Source organism: Condylura cristata, unplaced genomic scaffold, assembly GCF_000260355.1.
Source record: "Condylura cristata isolate star-nosed mole 26May11 unplaced genomic scaffold, ConCri1.0 scaffold00024, whole genome shotgun sequence".
NCBI lineage: Eukaryota > Metazoa > Chordata > Mammalia > Eulipotyphla > Talpidae > Condylura > Condylura cristata.
The window spans coordinates 13021317-13039053 of record NW_004567125.1 but is presented as its reverse complement, the minus strand read 5'-3'; the positions used below and the strand labels follow the sequence as shown (position 1 = coordinate 13039053).

The window sequence follows — 17737 nt, the reverse complement described above, 5'->3', positions numbered from 1 at the left end:
CTTCCTTCCTTCCTTCCTTCCTTCCTTCCTTCCTTCCTTCCTTCCTTCCTTCCTTCCTTCTTTCTTTCTTTCTTTCTTTCTTTCTTTCTTTCACCAATTACTCTAACCAGGATTTCCAAAAAGCATAGATGATTGATAAATAGGTAGACAGACAGATAGACAATCTATATTATCTTATTATCTTTATTGAGAAAATATTGATTTACAGCATTATATTTGATATATATTATAAAGCCTTGCACACCACCAAAGCACCAATAATCCTCCAACATAGTCCACTGGGCCTTTCATTCTTTACCTCCCGCCATCTACTATTCCCCTTTGGTAGCCTTGATTCTGCAGTCAGATTTCTATGGTTGTTTTGGTTTCATTTTGTTTATTCTCTTTATGGTTTATTTATATTCCACATGAGTGAACTTATTTTACATTTGCCTTTCTCTTTCTGACTTATTTCTCTTAACAAAATCCTCTATAATTCCATCAGTCTTTTACAAATGGCAAGATTTTTTTTATGCCTGAGTAGTATTCCATTGTGCATATACATATACCACATCATCACAATCTACTCATGGGCTTGGCTATTTAGGTCCTTCCTATAACTTGTCTGTTATAGTGCTTTAATGAACACAGGAGTACATATGTCCCATCAAATCACTTCTTTTTCATTTTAAAAATAGATATGTAGGAGAGAAATTGCTGGATCATATGGCAGATGTATTTTTAATATTTTGAGAAACTTCTATACTCTTTTCTATAGAAGTCATGTCAGAGCCCACCAACAGTTTACCAAGATTCTTTTTTCTCTACACTCTCACCCACACTTGTTATTTCTGGTCTTCTTGATATGTGCCATTCTCATTGGCGTGAGATGGCATCTCATTGTGGTTTTGATTTGTAGTAGTTTGTTGCTTAATGATGATGATTAGCACTTTTTACATGCCTGTTGGCCATCTGTAGTATGTGGCATCATAATCAGTAGGAATTTTAGACTTATTTGGGTGAGGCAAAAAGTCAAGGACATTTAACAAAGGGGGGAAATGAAGTTTTCTCTATTTATATAAATGACTTGCATCAGAGTTGTGATCTCTTGTGGTAAGAGAGCCACACATAAAGTACACTAATAAGTAAGCGGGTCTGCCATAAAATAATCTTTACCAAACAGCTTATGGATAACATAAGTCACAGATTTAATAAACTCTGAGACTTGAAAATTATTTCAGGGATTTCTTCAGAGTAACAATCGAGAAAGGTCATCTCAACAGCCACTGGACCACCTCCTCCCCTCTAACTCATGCATTATTCAGCATCTGGTTAGAAGTCAGAAAACACACTAGTCATTTGAGCAGAAAAATTTAATACAAAGAATTATTAGGTGGTAAAAAGCAGTTACCTAAAAGGGTGTTGGAGAAACTCATTGGCGAGTTAATTCTGTTAGGTCTTGCTCAGGTCACTGGTAGCCACTGTAAAAGGTACTCAATTCACTCCTGAATCAGGAGAACCACTTTTTCTAGCAGGGTCCCTCCAGTGCCCTCTGTGAACAAAAACAGTGGCAATGGGAAATGTGTTGATGGAATCCAGTATCCCAAAATGAATCAGGGAAGTTACTGACCAGTGGGATTCTCCACCTGACCTGCACAGATCTGATCAATGATCTCAGGTTTCTGAGAAGTCAGCTTTACTTTGAATTGATTGTTGAGGACAGGAAATTAAGTTATATAGATTTGGGTTGGGGGGAGGACAAGGGTTGAGAACAAAAAAGTCAAATTTTATTGGCTGAAAAGTAGGTTAGGGGCAAAGATATGTGGAGCTGACTGAAGTTCATTGGCTAGTCACAGGGCACTACACACATGATGTATGAAAGCCTTTTCTTCAGAAAAGAGTTTTGAATTTTGGTTGATAGGTCCCTGCCCCTCTTTGCGATCTCAAGCTATAGCCAGACTTGCTGCTCAGATCCAGTAAGACTGTAGCCACAACTGTGTATGTAAAAACAAGTTTCAGAAAATAGTTCAAATAAGTTTTTTTTCCCCCTTCTTTGTACCAATATAACCGTTTAGGCTCAGTTTCAGGGTCTGAGAGATAATTTGACAACCAGCATATCTCCTTTGTATCTTAATACGTCTTACTAAGCAAGATGTAATCTTCTCGTTTTGTTCTACTTTTGTTAACATAGCATATTATTAGAATATTTCTAAGCATGCATAATCACATAATTTTAATCATTATAAACACATTATGAACACATTAAATGTTCCTTAATCAAATATATTTCCCATCTTCCTAAAATATATCTAATCTGATCAAATAGTTCATACTTCTATGGACAGCTTAACTTATGGACCTTACAAAGTTTCACTTCAAACTTTTTCAAGCCATATGATGTTGAAAATGATACAGCTACAAGAGCTTAAAATTTTTCACCTTTATTTTCATCTCAAATAATAAAATATTACTTCAACATGTTAAAGCCTGACATTTTCTGTGAAATAATAAAGGTGGGGGCATGGACTTCCAAAAAAAATAGTTAGGTCTAGTCTGCATGTAACACCAGTAGCTTAAATAATACTGTCATCCTTTGGTTTCTCAAAGGTGCTTCCTAGGAAACCCTATTTGAACTCACAGGTAAGTAACTTACTTGACTCCCATTTTCATTTTATATTTGCTTCCTATCTCTCATTCACTAGAATATTTGTATCATACCCATTTTGATAGCCATTAACGTTTGGCTGATTTTACATTTGATGCATTATGTCACTAGCTTCCAATAGCATTTGTATAAAATAAACATCAGACAGAGAGTATCTTCCCATAGGTTTGCATTCTTTATATAAAGAAGACTAATTTAGGATTAGTCATCCTTTATGGTCTAGAGAAAAACAGAATAAAATTTACATACAAAAGTCATAGATTCAAAATTTAAGTTCTTTTAAAGTCAAAAAATGTACAAAAAGTTGTCTTATTTCAGTGTATGCTTCAGAATCTGCAGTTTTTCTGAAGTTTTTGTATTCACTAAATCATTTTTCATTACCCATTTTGAAGTTTTGTAGTAACAATTAGTATAATACTATACAAAACTCTTGCTTTTGTTAAAGGTATGGAGGTTTGGTTGTTCAGTGACAGAGTAACTTCTAAAAAATTGCATGTCTGGGAAGGAAAATTTTGGAGAATATTTTTCTGAGAAGACCAACCTGGTCATTAAAATCAAGCTAGTGACATTTAAAACAAGCTGACTTTAAGTGTAATATCTTAGGTTCACTATTATTTGGGGTGGGAAGGGATATAAAATCTACCCATCTAGAAATAGATACTAGCTACATTTACAAGAAATCTAGATGGGAATCCAACATAGGAAAGCTGGGACTTTCCTAGAGGGAAACATATGAATGTTTTTCCCCAGTGCAACAACTTGGGTTCTTTCCTACATCTGTCACTCTGGCTCTCATCTTTATTCACTCACTGGCTGCAGAGAGGGGCTCCTGGCAAATGCTCACAGCACCAAGCAGAATAGATGAGGTAGTAGCACCACCTGTAGGTCCAAACCAGAAAGACAGTTTGAAAATCTTCAGTCTCCTCTTCCCCCCAAATTTTTGGTCAACACAATTAATTAAATATCTATATAAGAATAACTAATGTTTATTGAGCCCTTAATCATAAGCTCTTTAAACACAGTAATTCTTTCAGTGTCTATAGTAACTAAGGCTGTTTGGCAGTTGACGAAAGAGAGATTTAATTAGAAGTCACTTGTCCAAAAAGACACAAATGATAATATGTTGAATCTGGGTTGGAAGCCTGACAGTTCAACTCTACAGCCTATGTTCTCAACCACCATCCTGGATCTCTGAAGATGCCATGTACTAAGACATGGTATTGCCTGACTATTGATTCTGCTGAAATCTGCTAAATTCTTATTGGGCAGAGACATTAATGAATACTGCAAATATGACATATGCTTTCTTCTTGGGAATTTTTTCTGCCTGAAGGAATTTATTTAGAAGTAGTGCCAAAAACCACAATTAGTCATCTGTTGCACCTTTGCAGTCATAACAAGAAGGTTCTACTTTGTTCTTTCCTTCATTTTCCTTTTTTCTTCCTGTGTTCTGTTTTTATAATTGTATGTGGCAGGATGGCAAGTGAAAGGTATTCCAAAGCAAATTATTTTAGATGATTTTTGGCATCTCTACTTATTTTTCGTGGCTCAGTAATATTATTTAGTTCCTTTAATTTCTTTGTTAACAAGGACTAATGACAAGATAACAAAGAATAAGAGAAGTTAGGAATGGCCAAGCAAAAAGAAATAAAGCATCTCTGTAGAATTCTTTCAGACTAGTAACTTCTAATGTTCAGGAAGAGAGCTTAAAAGTAAATTATATATATATATATATATATATATAATAGGTTTTTTCCCCCCACAAGTCAACTTCTAAAATTCAGCTTTTCTGTCAGATTACAATACACTCTATTTCAACACAATAGACGTGAACTCATGTTTTCGAGTTGCTTGACAATTAAAACGAGTTGCCTGACAATTTAGATAAAACCAGAGGGAAAGGAAATGGGGACAATTTGAGACTAAGTTTCTGCCACCCCATCTGAATGGAGCTTGAAGTAGAAGTTGCAATATACAAAATAAGGGGGTCTACACTTACTACACACCATGGTTTGTGCTCTGAGACTCCTATTGGCTGCAATTGTTACTAGTGAACATTTGTTGAACGAGCAAACGAATTAAATGAATAAATGAAAAATAAAAAAGGCACGTTTCACGTTTCTCCTGGTGCATGGCAAGGAGGACTAAGAGGAGTACATGGGACTGGACATCCACAAGTATGGCTGACTAGTGACCATGGGACAGACGTGTGTCTTCTCTTTTAGCAGCTGGGCTATTTCCCTCGGAACTATTTATGAGAAATACATGCGAGGTTTTATTTCCCAAGATTCCCGTGGAGTGGCAAAGTACGTCAGCCAGGGAAAGAACCAGTTTTCATTTTCGGAAACGTCTGTAGAAGAGGTGAGCACTAGGACAGGAATGGAAGTGCTGTCTTCCCTTCATACTTAAAGCGTCCTATTAGCCCCAAGCTCCGCCCCCGTCTGACCCGCCTCCCCGGGCAGCTCGGATTGGCTCATCCTCCACTTCCGACTTCTGGGACCCACTTCTACAGGGCTTCCGGTGTCATGGCGGCCTGAATTTTCGGCTGTCGGTGGGGCGGCTGCAGGCCCGTACCCGCGGAGCCGCTGGTCCGGCAGGCGGGGATGTGACCACGGGCTCTGCCGGCCGTCCCGGGCGTCGCGTCTGCTCCCGCGTCAGTGCCCTCGACCCACACGGATGGCGGGGTCCGGCTGCTCTTGGGGCGCGGAGCCGCCGCGCTTCTTGGAAGCCTTCGGGCGGCTGTGGCAGGTACAGAGCCGCCTGGGCAGCGGCTCCTCAGCCTCGGTGTACCGAGTGCGCTGCTGCGGCACGCCCGGCTCGCCCCCCGGCGCCCTCAAGCAGTTCTTACCGCCGGGAACCACCGGGGCTGCGGCCTCGGCCGCCGAGTACGGTTTCCGCAAAGAGAGGGCAGCGCTGGAGCAGCTGCAGGGTCATCGGAACATCGGTAATGCTGCGGTGCGGGTCTTTGCTACCCAGGTCCCGGCTCTTGGCAGACTCTGCCCTCACCAAACCTAGCGTTCGGTCTCACCCAGTACAGCGGGAGAGCTGGTCTGGCCTCGCAGTGGATCCAGGCCCCTTCCCCTCCCCCTTTTCAGTCTGTCACTGTCTGCAGAACACCCAAGTTGGTGTGCTTTACCCAGAGCCGTGTCCATGCTCAATAAGTTCTGTTTTACTGCGGGTCTCTTCGGAGTCGGCTCCTATTCGCATAGAGAGTTACCTCTATGAAAGAGGGGATATATATTTTTTGTTAGATTGACATGTATAGAAATTTTTACATGCCGGTGGAAAATAGGGAAGTTGTGTAGGTCTTGGAACGTCAATGCTAGTAACTCAGATAGGTGTTACAGGATACATGTTTGGTGTGGGAGAAAATGACTCAGGATTACATGAGTCTTTATGGAAGGTGGAAATGAGAAACGCTTTATGATTTTATCCTGGTAAGGACTGTTTCTTGATTCAGATAATCAGAATGTAAGTTTTGTCATATTACTAATGATTTAGCTATAAAAACAGTATACATTGTCTTTACAACAGCAGAGAGCTTATCATTAGTTATAACTCAGCTAGTAAAGAAATTCCTGGCAAGCATAATGTATTTGAAGAGTTAATCCTTTAAAGTGACCATGTGAGGAAGAATTTGTTCACACCATTGTCGCCTTCTTTTTTAAGCTTGCTAAATGGTATTTAATACCTTAGTATTCAAGAGGAAAATTTCTGCAGTTTTTTAGGTCTAACGACTTGTTGAATCTTTTTAAGATTAGGCTAAAATACCATCTTCAAATTCTTCGTCTCTTTTAGCATTTTGGATATATAGAGTGTTATTTTGAATCAAGACCCAGTCTTTTGTTTTTGCATGTTGTGTCATCTTAAGACTACTTAATATTTGGGTTTTTCTGTTCCACCATTTTTGCTATGTATGCTAAGTGCATATTCACTCACCACTATTTGGTGAAACACAATTTGAACTGTTATGTGGTATTTAATATCTTTGAATAGCAAGCTTGAAGGTTGTTTCATTTGATTTTATTAAAATAACTCGGCTTCCTGGACATTTTATTCACAGGAAAGATAGCACCGTGGTAGCTTCTTTGCTTATCAAAGTTATCCTTACCTAGACTAACCTAAATTTGTACAGCAGAGCTTTAACTTACTCTGAATCACTTACTCTGATTTTTTTCTTTAGTGACTTTGTATGGCGTTTTCACGATTCACTTCTCTCCGAATGTGCCATCACGCTGTCTGTTGCTTGAACTCCTGGATGTCAGTGTTTCGGAATTGCTCTTATATTCCAGTCACCAGGGTTGTTCCATGTGGATGATACAGCATTGTGCCAGAGATGTTCTGGAAGCCCTTGCTTTTCTTCATCATGAGGGTTATGTCCATGCAGACCTCAAACCACGGAACATACTGTGGAGTGCAGAGAATGAATGTTTTAAGCTTATTGACTTTGGACTTAGCTTCAAAGAAGGCAATCAGGTAAGAATACTTTCCTGCCTTCTCTCCCAACCAAAAGTCTAAGCCAAATATTTCTAAAATATCTTTTGGTTTAATAGAGGTTTTAGAGAGAGAAATGGTGAAGCATAAGAGAGTTGTGGAGTGATCAAGAGTATTTTGCCTGAATGGGATGCTTTTTATTTTCTAAGTATTTGGTTAATTGCTGAATTATTGTTATGGATGTCTTCAGTATTTGAGATCTAGCCAATGGCAAATCATGTTGTCAAACCCTTCCAAAGTGGCATGGTTTGTTAATGCTGAGTAGAGTATCCTTTTATCAGCAGGATTTAGTAGGCAGGAAACAGCCTAAAGAAACAAGCAACCATAGGGAATATGTACAGCTTCTCACAACTGTGAGAACTGCCCAGTTGATGAATCAAAAATTATGGTAACCAAAGACTAGATATTTGTGATAATCAGCTTGCTAAGTGGCTTTCTACAGTTTTAGTGAAGTAAATACTCTGTAGAGGTGGATGAAAAGTGAATAGTTTTTTATTGGTTATATCTACTTATCTTCATTAGGATGTAAAGTATATTCAGACAGACGGGTATCGGGCTCCAGAAGCAGAACTGCAAAATTGCTTGGCCCAGGCTGGCCTGCAGAGTGATACAGAATGTACCTCAGCTGTTGATCTGTGGAGCCTAGGAATCATTTTACTGGAAATGTTCTCAGGAATGAAACTGAAACATACAGTCAGATCTCAGGAATGGAAGGTAAATTGCGCCATGCGCCTTTGATTTGCTTAGGGTCCTTAAATGTGCTTTATAATGTTGCTTATTGGAGATTCTGACTGTTTCATCTCTTCCATAATCCTCTTCTTTCATTTATGGTAACTTGAATGCCCTCTTTACTCCCAAAGCTACAGATGTGTTTTTAATCTGAGGCCTGGCTTATAGTAAGTGCTAGATAACAATATATGATTGAATATATTTCCTCAAAGATGTAAAAGTGAGTTGTTTAGTAAGTTATACTACATTCTAAAATACTACTCATGTAGTAAGATAAATTAAATGATAATCTCCCATTATGTTTATGGTTAATACTTTAAAAGGTATTTTAATGCACAATTTCATTGAATTTTCCTAACAAGCCTATGAAGATTATTAGGAGATAAAGGATAAAGGTTCTTTTACAAATGAAAAATGAGATACAGATAATGTAAAGTCATTTGCTTCTGATCCTACAAATGGGTAGTCCAGACTTGAGCCCCAAATTCTTTCTCCCATTTGATCCATAATTCCGCATTGCTTCATAATTATTTATATTTGATATGTGAACTATCCTAGTAAAGTGAATGCTGATTTTAACATTTCTTTGGGGACGTAGCTTCTAAGTTGCAACACTAACCTAAGGAATGAACTTTTTATATGTTCTTAAGTTAGGAGTTAACTGTATTGTTGAGCTTCAATGTTTGTTGACATTAGTATCTTTTAGACTGCTTAGTAGGCTTAGTAGACTACAGGTTTAGTACAGTATTTAGGAATTGTTACTGATTTTGACATTGAAATGAGTAATTTTTTGGGCATCTAATACATCACGGGTAGCTCTTATGCCATATAAAGTTTTATTACTTTCAAAACACAGGTCCTCAATTTCTGGTGGAACGATTCCTGAAAGGAATGCTTTAATTGCTTAACAGTGGATATATATTTGTGTTTACTTTTGGTAAAACAGTGCTGGCTTGTGAGTAAAACCAGATTCATTATTTATCATTGAAACTCCCAGTCAAGAGACTTAAGTGTTTTTCTTTGATGCTTTTATCCAAATACAAGTCAGTTATTTTTATTAGCTTTGATTATCATTGATCCCCTTAAACTGAGCCTGATGGGAATTAGATTACATTCAGGCATTTTGGGTGAAATTTGGAACCAAGTTGTATACAAATAGAATATAAGTATTTCTCGCTTATTAAAAAAACATTATCCTAATTTTATCATTTTTTATGGAGACAAAATTGCGAAATGTGTATGAGTGTGGGTTCTGACATCAAAGTAATAGGGTTCATATTTTTGCTTACAGTTCTTACTAGGTCATTTAGTATTATTAACCCGTGGTTGATATTCTGTAAAAGGAGGATACTACAGCATATGTCTCATGAGATTAAAAAAGAAATGATATCTAGTTTTTAGCATTGTGTGTGGCCTGTGGTAAGTATTCAGCAAATTCTAGTGATAATGATGGTGTTGGGTCTTTTTTACTCTTGTTTATGCTTCACAGCACTATGAATCCTAGGATGTCATGTCCCATAATGAATAATGTGACAACTGCAATTTTTTTTTTTAAGATTTATTTATTCATACAGAACTGGGGTACAGGCCAGAGGCTCAGGGGCGGCGAGAGGCTTCACCAGAGACAGAGTGGGGAACAGAACAGGCAGATCGACGAAGTACACTGCTGAGGGGAACAGCGGGCGGGTCAGGAGAGGTCTGCCACACCGTGTGGTCACCTCTGGGACAGGCGGGAATCGAACTTTTGCAGAAGTGGCTTTAGCTTCTCAGTGCTGTGCTTTAACTCGCTGCGCCACCAGGGAGGGCCGACAACTGCAATTTTTAATTATTATCCTTTTTTCTCTTTGGTAATTTATTTCTATCTGGAAACCAGTTAAAGGCGCATCACTAACACTTGGACTCACCAAACTTATATTCTTTTTCTCATTTTGCATTAAACTTGTATTTTATGTGGTTGCAAGGTATTGTATTAGGTGCTGAGAAGAGAGAAAAAAATGTCCCTTCACTAGTAATGTACTTATATAATCTCCATTAGGGTGGTAAGCTCTTAGAAAAGAATACTTTCTGGGGCATCTTACAAACCAGTATAATTTTGTGTGCCTAGTTCTTAGTAACTATATGTTGAATCAAATAACCAAAGGAAGACTTTTCTCCTTTTTTCAGGCAAACAGTTCTGCTATTATTGATCACATATTTGCCAGTAAAGCAGTGGTGAATGCCGCAATTCCAGCTTATCACCTAAGAGACCTTATCAAAAGGTACATTACATGTACATTAAAACTTCCCTTGTTTGTATTTACTATCAAAAGAACATTTATTTTACTAAACAGATTCATTATTTTTGGTTTGCTTGATCATGTAGAGGTTTTGTTCCTTTAGAAATAAAAGTTTTCCTTTAGATTCTTTGGAGTGTCTCTGTTTCAGTCTCTATTTTTATTTACTGCATCTAATTGGGTTTGAATTCTCTTTCTAAGAGTTGTTTTCTCTATGGGACTTTGCCCTGAGTGAAAGCTTTGATTGCCTAGTTTTGAGTTTGGTGTTGCAGTAACTCCAACCTCTCAGCTTGTACAGAGCTCCCCTTCATCCAGCTGGAGTTGGAGTGCACTACCCCATGTAATTAAAGATACTTTTCTTAAATTGGCTTGCTTTTTGTGCTTTCTGAATTGGGTACTTGTTGATTTTGAGTTACTATTTCCTGTAGTTGGTCAGATCAGCTGTTCTTTTTCCATGTATTTTCACATATACTATATATGTTCAGGTGGTAAAAGTCTTATTAGTGCTATTAGCAGGTTGGCCTCTTAACATCTTGCAGTTTTTTGGGGTTCTTAGGTATTATTGTTGTAGATATTGCCCATAGATTTTTTATTTTGCTATCAAGGTCTATTATTCTGTTAAATAATCATTTCATCTTGTGCCCTTTTTAAAATTGGATTATCCTAAATATATATATCTAGGTTTTTACACTATACTATTGAGTGTGGATCACATGCCCATGTTGTATATTAATCAAAAATATTACTTTAACTTAAAAGCAGGTCATTGGCATGTATCATAATTATTGAACCATTTATCCATAAGTAGCATTTATATTTTTTTTGTAAATTCAGTCAGTCATGAAATACATCTGTGACAAACATTTAGGCATTTTTATTTTGTTTAATGATTGCATTTTCCAAAGAGTGGACAGTAATTATAAAGATACTCATCTTGCCCTTCAGCATGCTTCATGATGAGCCAAGCAGGAGGATTCCTGCTGAGATGGCATTGTGCAGCCCATTCTTTAGCATTCCTTTTGGTAAGTTCTTTGCATTTATTTTTTCTTGTTCATTTGATAAGAATTAATTTATATTTCTGATTTATATTTATCTTTCCAAAGTTCCTTTGCCAAATTGGTGCTCACCACTTTATTTGTGGTGTGTATATTTAACCATATATAATTCACTTTAACAGCCCCTCATATTGAAGATCTGGTGATGCTTCCTACTCCAGTGCTGAGACTGCTAAATGTGCTGGATGATGATTATCTTGAGAATGAAGAGGAATATGAAGGTCATGCTTCCTAAAGTGTATCTTTTTTAGCTGGGTCTGGAGTGGACATTTTCATAATTAATATAATGAGGATATTGAACTCTATAATTTTAAATACATAAAATACAGATTGCATATATCCCTTCAAAGTACATTATGGTAAAGTCCTAATTGTTTCTTCAATGTGATAATACTTGGAGGTAGAACCTGTAGGGATTTATAGGATTTAATTGGGTCATGAGAGTAGGGCCCTTGTGATGGAATTAATGCCATTATGAGAGCAAAAGACAGGAGTGCTCTCACCGCTGTGTGAGAATATAGCAAGGAGGCAGCTCTCTGAGATACTGAATTGGCTTGTATCCTGATTTTGGACTTCTAGCTTTCAGAACTGTAGGAAAGAAATGTCTATTGTGTGAGCTACTTGCCTTGGCATTTTGTTTTAGGAGTCTAAGTGGTTTGAGATAATTCCTGAGGTCCTTTGGACTTTTTAACATCTTGTAAGTCCTTACCAAATTAATAAAGGAGATGAATTTTCTCAACAGCTTCTTTCTGTGTATTCTAGTCTTGTCTATGCTTATGACTTACTGTTACAGCTCATTTTTTTCCTGAGTACTAGCTGTGTTCTTAGTACTGCTGTTTATTTCCTGTCTTACTGAGAGGATAGTCATATAAACAATTACAGTTTTGATAAACTGAAGGTATGGTAGTACACAGAGGCAGAGATTCTGAGTGATCTGTGAGTATATCTCTGTGAAGGTTATATCTGAACTCCTCAGTAGTTGGAATTGTTTGGCTAAAAGTGGAGTTGGGAGGAAATAAAATAGCACAGAGGCATAGAAATGAAAGTATGGCATGTTTAGAGAAGAGCAAATGGTATGACTGTATCCTAGGATATATGTTGGGGAGTTGTCCATTAAAGCTAAAGTAGCCAGGGAAAGTACAGATATCTAGCAGACTTGTTTGGTGTACGAATTTGGGTTTTACCCCACAGGTAATAACACTGGAACATAAACTACACAAACGAATCTAGGGTAGAGTAGTCTTTAAGATCAGTACTCAGTAAATATTTGTTCTTCATTGAATGCAATAAGAGCCATTGAAAATTTTAAACAGAAGAATGATACAGTTAAACTTGAATTTAGTAGAGCTTCTTCTGGAAGCAGAGTGGTGTGTGGATAAAACAAGGCCAAACCTAAACATATTGCTAGTATTCAACAACATTTTAATGAAAATTAGACCATTATAGTTAAACCTAATTTTTCCTACACTATCTTGTAGGGGTAAATCACTTTATCTCCCTTAATTTTATAGTTACTTACCTCATAAATGAAGCAAAACTAATTTCTCTAATCTGAGATAGTTATAAGAATCTCCAGCCTGGACTATCCCTCAACATTTTAATGTGGTACATGGTTCTGAATAATCTCTTGGCATCAAATTCAAATTTGACTACTGTCTCTCTCACCTTAATTCTGTCTCCTAATTTGATTTCTGTAAAACTGAAGTGTGGATTTTCTTCAGTAAACCCTAGGTAGATAATATTCCTCTGTATCTTGCTATGTGCACTTTTTTTTTCTGTTTCTAAATATACTCAGTATTTAGGTATTTAAATATTGCTGTTAAATCACAATGTTAAATTGCCTTATATGAGCTGAAGTGCAACAGGTAATATAGTATCACTTTGTTATTTCTGTTGTTATTTCTGATTAGCAAGATCATCATCATATTCGATGTGCTGAGTTAGAAGTTATGTGTTATGTTTTGTAATCCTGTTAGGGGCAAGTCTGCTAGATATCTGTGCTCTTGCTGGCTACCTCTTTAGCTTTAGTGGACAACTCCCCAGTATATATCCTAAGATACAGTCATACCAGTTTACAAAAGTGAATTTCATAGCAAGTAAAGATTGTTTAATAAAAGGGAAGGAAGGAAGGAGAACAATTAGGGAGATGAGCGGAGAAAGAGCAATTTTTCAAATTAAAAACAGGGCAGTTTTTTAAATTTGTTTTATTGCTCAAAATATACTCATTATTAGGTAAGTGAATGAATACAGTTTTTTCTTTCAAATTCACATTTTTCCCTGAGCTCATCCATCCCACATTTACACATTAGAATTTTCTTCCTACAAATAGGATTATGTAAAAACTCATGCTTAAAATTCCTTGGAAGTTTCCTATCATCTTCAGGAAGAACTACAATGGAGTATTTCAGAGTATAAGCCAGAGTCAGAGTGCCTAGATTCAGATGCTTACTATTTACTGGCATCATGACTTTGGACACATCATTTAACCTTATTGGTAAAGTAGAAATAATAGGAATGACTCTCAGAGTTGTATTGATTAATAATTTTATATAATATAATGCCATAGGAGATAATGGAAGCATTATATGATCATAATTGATGGAAGGATACAAAACATGAATGTTTTCAGGGGAAAGAACAGAATGGCAGTTGGGAAAGAGGGAAGAAGACTTAAAGGAATTTGAATCATTTGTATTAACTATTCAAAACATCACATTTTAAAATTAAAAAATTAAATGTATTTAACTTAACATTCTTAACTGAAGCTTAATTTTAGAAGAAAATGTAGAAAATAACTTCATTACTTAGATATAGATTCCTGAGTTCTTTGATGCTTTAATAACATCAAAATGATGGTTATTGTTATGTGTTTTAATAACCAGATGTTGTAGAAGATGTTAAAGAGGAGTGTCAAAAATATGGACCAGTGGTTTCTTTGCTTGTTCCAAAGGAGAATCCTGGCAGAGGACAAGTAAGTTTGAATATCAACTTAATTTCAGAATTATGCAGAGCTTAGTAAAATTCTGTACAAAATGTTTCAGTTCTGTAGAAAGATGTACACAAAAATATTGGTATGGGTTATGAATTTTGCATTATGGATGTTTTTATTCCTGTTTTTCACTTTTTCCCAAAAGTTCTGTATTGTGCGTTAAGAATCTTATTCAGTCAAAATTTATTTTTCAAAATGTATTAGTCTACTTTTAAGTCAATGTAAAGAGAATTAAATAGAAATCAGGTGAATCATAACTGATTCAGGTTCAGCTACAAAAATATTTTGACCAAATTTTGTTTTAATTAAATATAGTTAGAAAACCATTTAAGTTCTTTTTATAATAGCATTATTGGCAGTAATTTAAAGAAGTAACATACACTGCACAGAGAACTCTGAAAGCTGAGGCTAGTCTCAACACAACTGGCCTTGTGGTAGGTGTTAATTCTTTCATGCATAAAATGTTTGGATTAAAACTGAATACAAAGTTTCCATTAGAAATTTTGATTCTAAATTAAATTTTATCTCTGGTTGTTTTTTCAACTTTGACACTATTGACATTTGAACAGGGCAATTCTTAGCTGAGGGAGTTGTCATGTGTATTGTACGAAGTGCTCATTAATTCCTTCCACCTTGTCCCTTATTTCCCTCCTAAGTTGTGTCTAACAAAAGTGTCTTAAGCACTGCCCTTGGTGGTGTAACAATATTTGTAGATTATCTTACAGTTCAATATTATGAAAATTCTAGGCAACTAAAAAAAATTTCACTCTAATATTAGAAACAAATTATTGCCAAACTAATATTAGTGGTGTTTACTCATTCTGTGTCTGTATGCTGAATGTGTCATTGCTGTTTATGTATTCAGCTAATTGTTACTGAGCATCTATTTTATGTTCTAGCCATTGGGATGTAATAGTGATAAAAACAGACAAAATAATGTGTAGTGAGACAAAGACTAAGAAGAGGTTGGAGAAGTGCTGTGGTAGGCCTCAATTTGCAGTGGGCGGAGGGAAGGACAGACTCACATTACATTTGAACTGAAATTGAAGTAGGTAAGGAAGAGAATTCTAGGTAGAGGGGATAGTTACTGCCAAGACCCTGAGTTTGCCCTGCAGGTTTGAAGAGTTCAGTGGGGCAACAGCAGGGTGAGGAAAAGGTGAAATCCTAGTGGATTAGACCAGAGATGTCAGGAATTTGAAGTAGATCCAGTGGTGTTAACTTTGCAACCTTTGAGGCAGTGCTGGTTTTCATTGATTCTGCATGCAAAGGGAAGGCATTGGAAGGCTTTGAATTAAGGACTACAGTGATCTATCTATCAGTGGTCAAAGTGAGGTGGAAGACAGAATATAAAAGTGAGAGGACTATTTTGGGGGTGAGGAAGTATCTAATTTTAAGATCTCCTTAAGTTCCTCAATGAGAGGAATTTTACTTTGTTATGAAGCTTTTCACTGATATTTAAAGGAGAATGAAAGCAACTTTTGATAAACTTAGAATCACAGGTTTTAATATCTTTAGATTATCGACAATTTCTTATCTAGATAGCAAAGACCATCTATTTGAATTGAGAAATTCCTCAGTTTGTCAATTCAAATGAATCTGTTACCATCTTTTTAAGGAACATTACAGTTACCATGGAAAGTAAATTATGGAATGTGTTTTAAAATTTCAAAAAGTCAAAATTAAAATAATAGCTCCAGGGGCCCTCCTTGGTGGCGCAGCAGGTTAAAGCACTGCACTAAGAAACTAAAGCCACTTCCGCATGAGTTCGATTCCCGCCTGCCCCGGAGGCGAGCACATGGCGAGGCAGACCTCTCCTGACCCGCCTGCTGCTCCCCTCTGCAGTGTACTTCGTCGATCTGCCTGTTCTGCTTCCCGCCTCTGTCTCTGGTGAATCCTCTCACCCTCCGCATCTCTGGCCTGTACCCCAGTTCTGTACAAATAAATAAATCTTTAAAAAAAAATAATAGCTCCAATTTTTTAGCTTCATAAGAAATAAAAATAAGGTTATTTTGTTTATTTAGTTTGGAATAATGTAATGTATAAAATTACAGATTGTCTATGAAGCAAAGAGTATGAAAAAACATGATAATTCCTTCTGTAAGTGTATGCTCACTTGCTATATGTATATGTGTGGATTTGGGAGTTATTTAGCATAAACTTAGAAAAATCTGAGCTTCATTCTCATTGGACATTATCTTCCAATTTCTCTTGTATTTAATGAAAAAACATATAATTAGAAGCTAATTGATCCAATATCTAATATATACTTTTGTATAAAGTTATAATATTTTACCTTTAAGGTGAGTAAAATTAGCATTAATGATGATACAGTTTAATGATACAGATCTTAAATTATTATATGAAGGATACCTACTATGAAAGAAATCATGCAACATTTTATCAATGGTATTTTTTTCTTTGCAGCTAGCTTTAAAATAAACAGTCTGACAGAAGTGTTTTGGTCACTTGGAAGTGCTTATATTTCCAGTGAATGACATAGCTAGAGAGGTTTTAAGAGCAGCTGAAAAGTACAACTTACCTTTATATGTGTGAAAAGGTGGTTTTTAGCACTGGGTGCTCTTTATTTTCAAGAGGCATAGAATGGAAGAGGCATATATAGATAAGCTATAGATTAGAAGAGACAATCAGTCCCAGCTCAGTTTTATAATATGTGAATTTAGAAAATCCCATTACAGACTCAAATACCCTACACATCATTCTTAACAGAAATATTTTGCATACAGTGGGGAAGGCATGGTGTTTGTTTACCTATGAAAGATTTCATTAAAAATATGCTGTATTTGGAATTGCCTCTTATTTTCCTGCCTTAAAGGTCTGTGCACTCTTACACCCTGTAGAATAACTTTGTTAAGTCGGAGAGAGGGACCTGTGATGGGGGAGATGGAAAAGGGTAATCTGCCTGAAATTCTTAAGTAGGTTCAATTTTAGGAAAAGTTACAAATGAGAGTTCAGAAAAGGCAATTCTTTTCTCATACAAATTCACAGGCAACTGGGACAAATCACAAGTTATTTCTCCTCCTTGTGACTTTTGCTTTAGATCAACAAAACAAGTTATAAATTGTTAGGCTGTATCCTCTGAGACCTTACTCACGTTGGAATTCAGGTGCTCTGAAAAAGGAAGTTGTCTAGTTTCTGCTATAATATGGCACCTACAGATCTTTAAGAGGTGTAATTTTGATAAGTATTTTCTCCTCCCACTTCTAAAAGTGGAATTTGAAAGACAGTTTCTCTTAGGGCTTTTCCTGTCCTAGTCTTCTCAAATGTCTAGCACTATTCAGCTCTCCTGTATGAACTTAGCAGAAGGTTGTGTATTTTTTATCCCACTTGTCTTTGATGAATTGTTCAAAATTGAAGAACCCTATGGAAAAATTCTAAACTTTTTTGTTCAAAAAATATGGTCCATGGACCAGTAGCTTTAGCCTGATCAGGGAGTTTGTTTAGGAATGCAGAAACTCAGGCCCCACCTTATACCTGGTGAAGCAGAATCTGCATTGTAACAAGGAAGGTCTCCAAGTGATACACACACACACAC

At 36.5% G+C, this 17737-nt stretch overlaps 1 protein-coding gene across 1 annotated transcript in view; it reads left to right on the top strand.

Moving 5' to 3' along the window:
- Positions 1 to 5167: 5167 nt before the first annotated feature.
- The window catches only part of UHMK1 (U2AF homology motif (UHM) kinase 1), a 19566-nt gene continuing 6996 nt past the window's right edge, over positions 5168 to 17737 (top strand). Inside the window, exons 1-7 of the mRNA XM_004688430.2 lie at positions 5168 to 5588; positions 6828 to 7120; positions 7661 to 7852; positions 10031 to 10125; positions 11086 to 11162; positions 11318 to 11416; positions 14078 to 14166. Of these exons, the coding sequence (XP_004688487.1) occupies positions 5321 to 5588; positions 6828 to 7120; positions 7661 to 7852; positions 10031 to 10125; positions 11086 to 11162; positions 11318 to 11416; positions 14078 to 14166 (1113 nt within the window). The 5' untranslated portion in view covers positions 5168 to 5320. The remainder of the gene's footprint in view (positions 5589 to 6827; positions 7121 to 7660; positions 7853 to 10030; positions 10126 to 11085; positions 11163 to 11317; positions 11417 to 14077; positions 14167 to 17737) is intronic.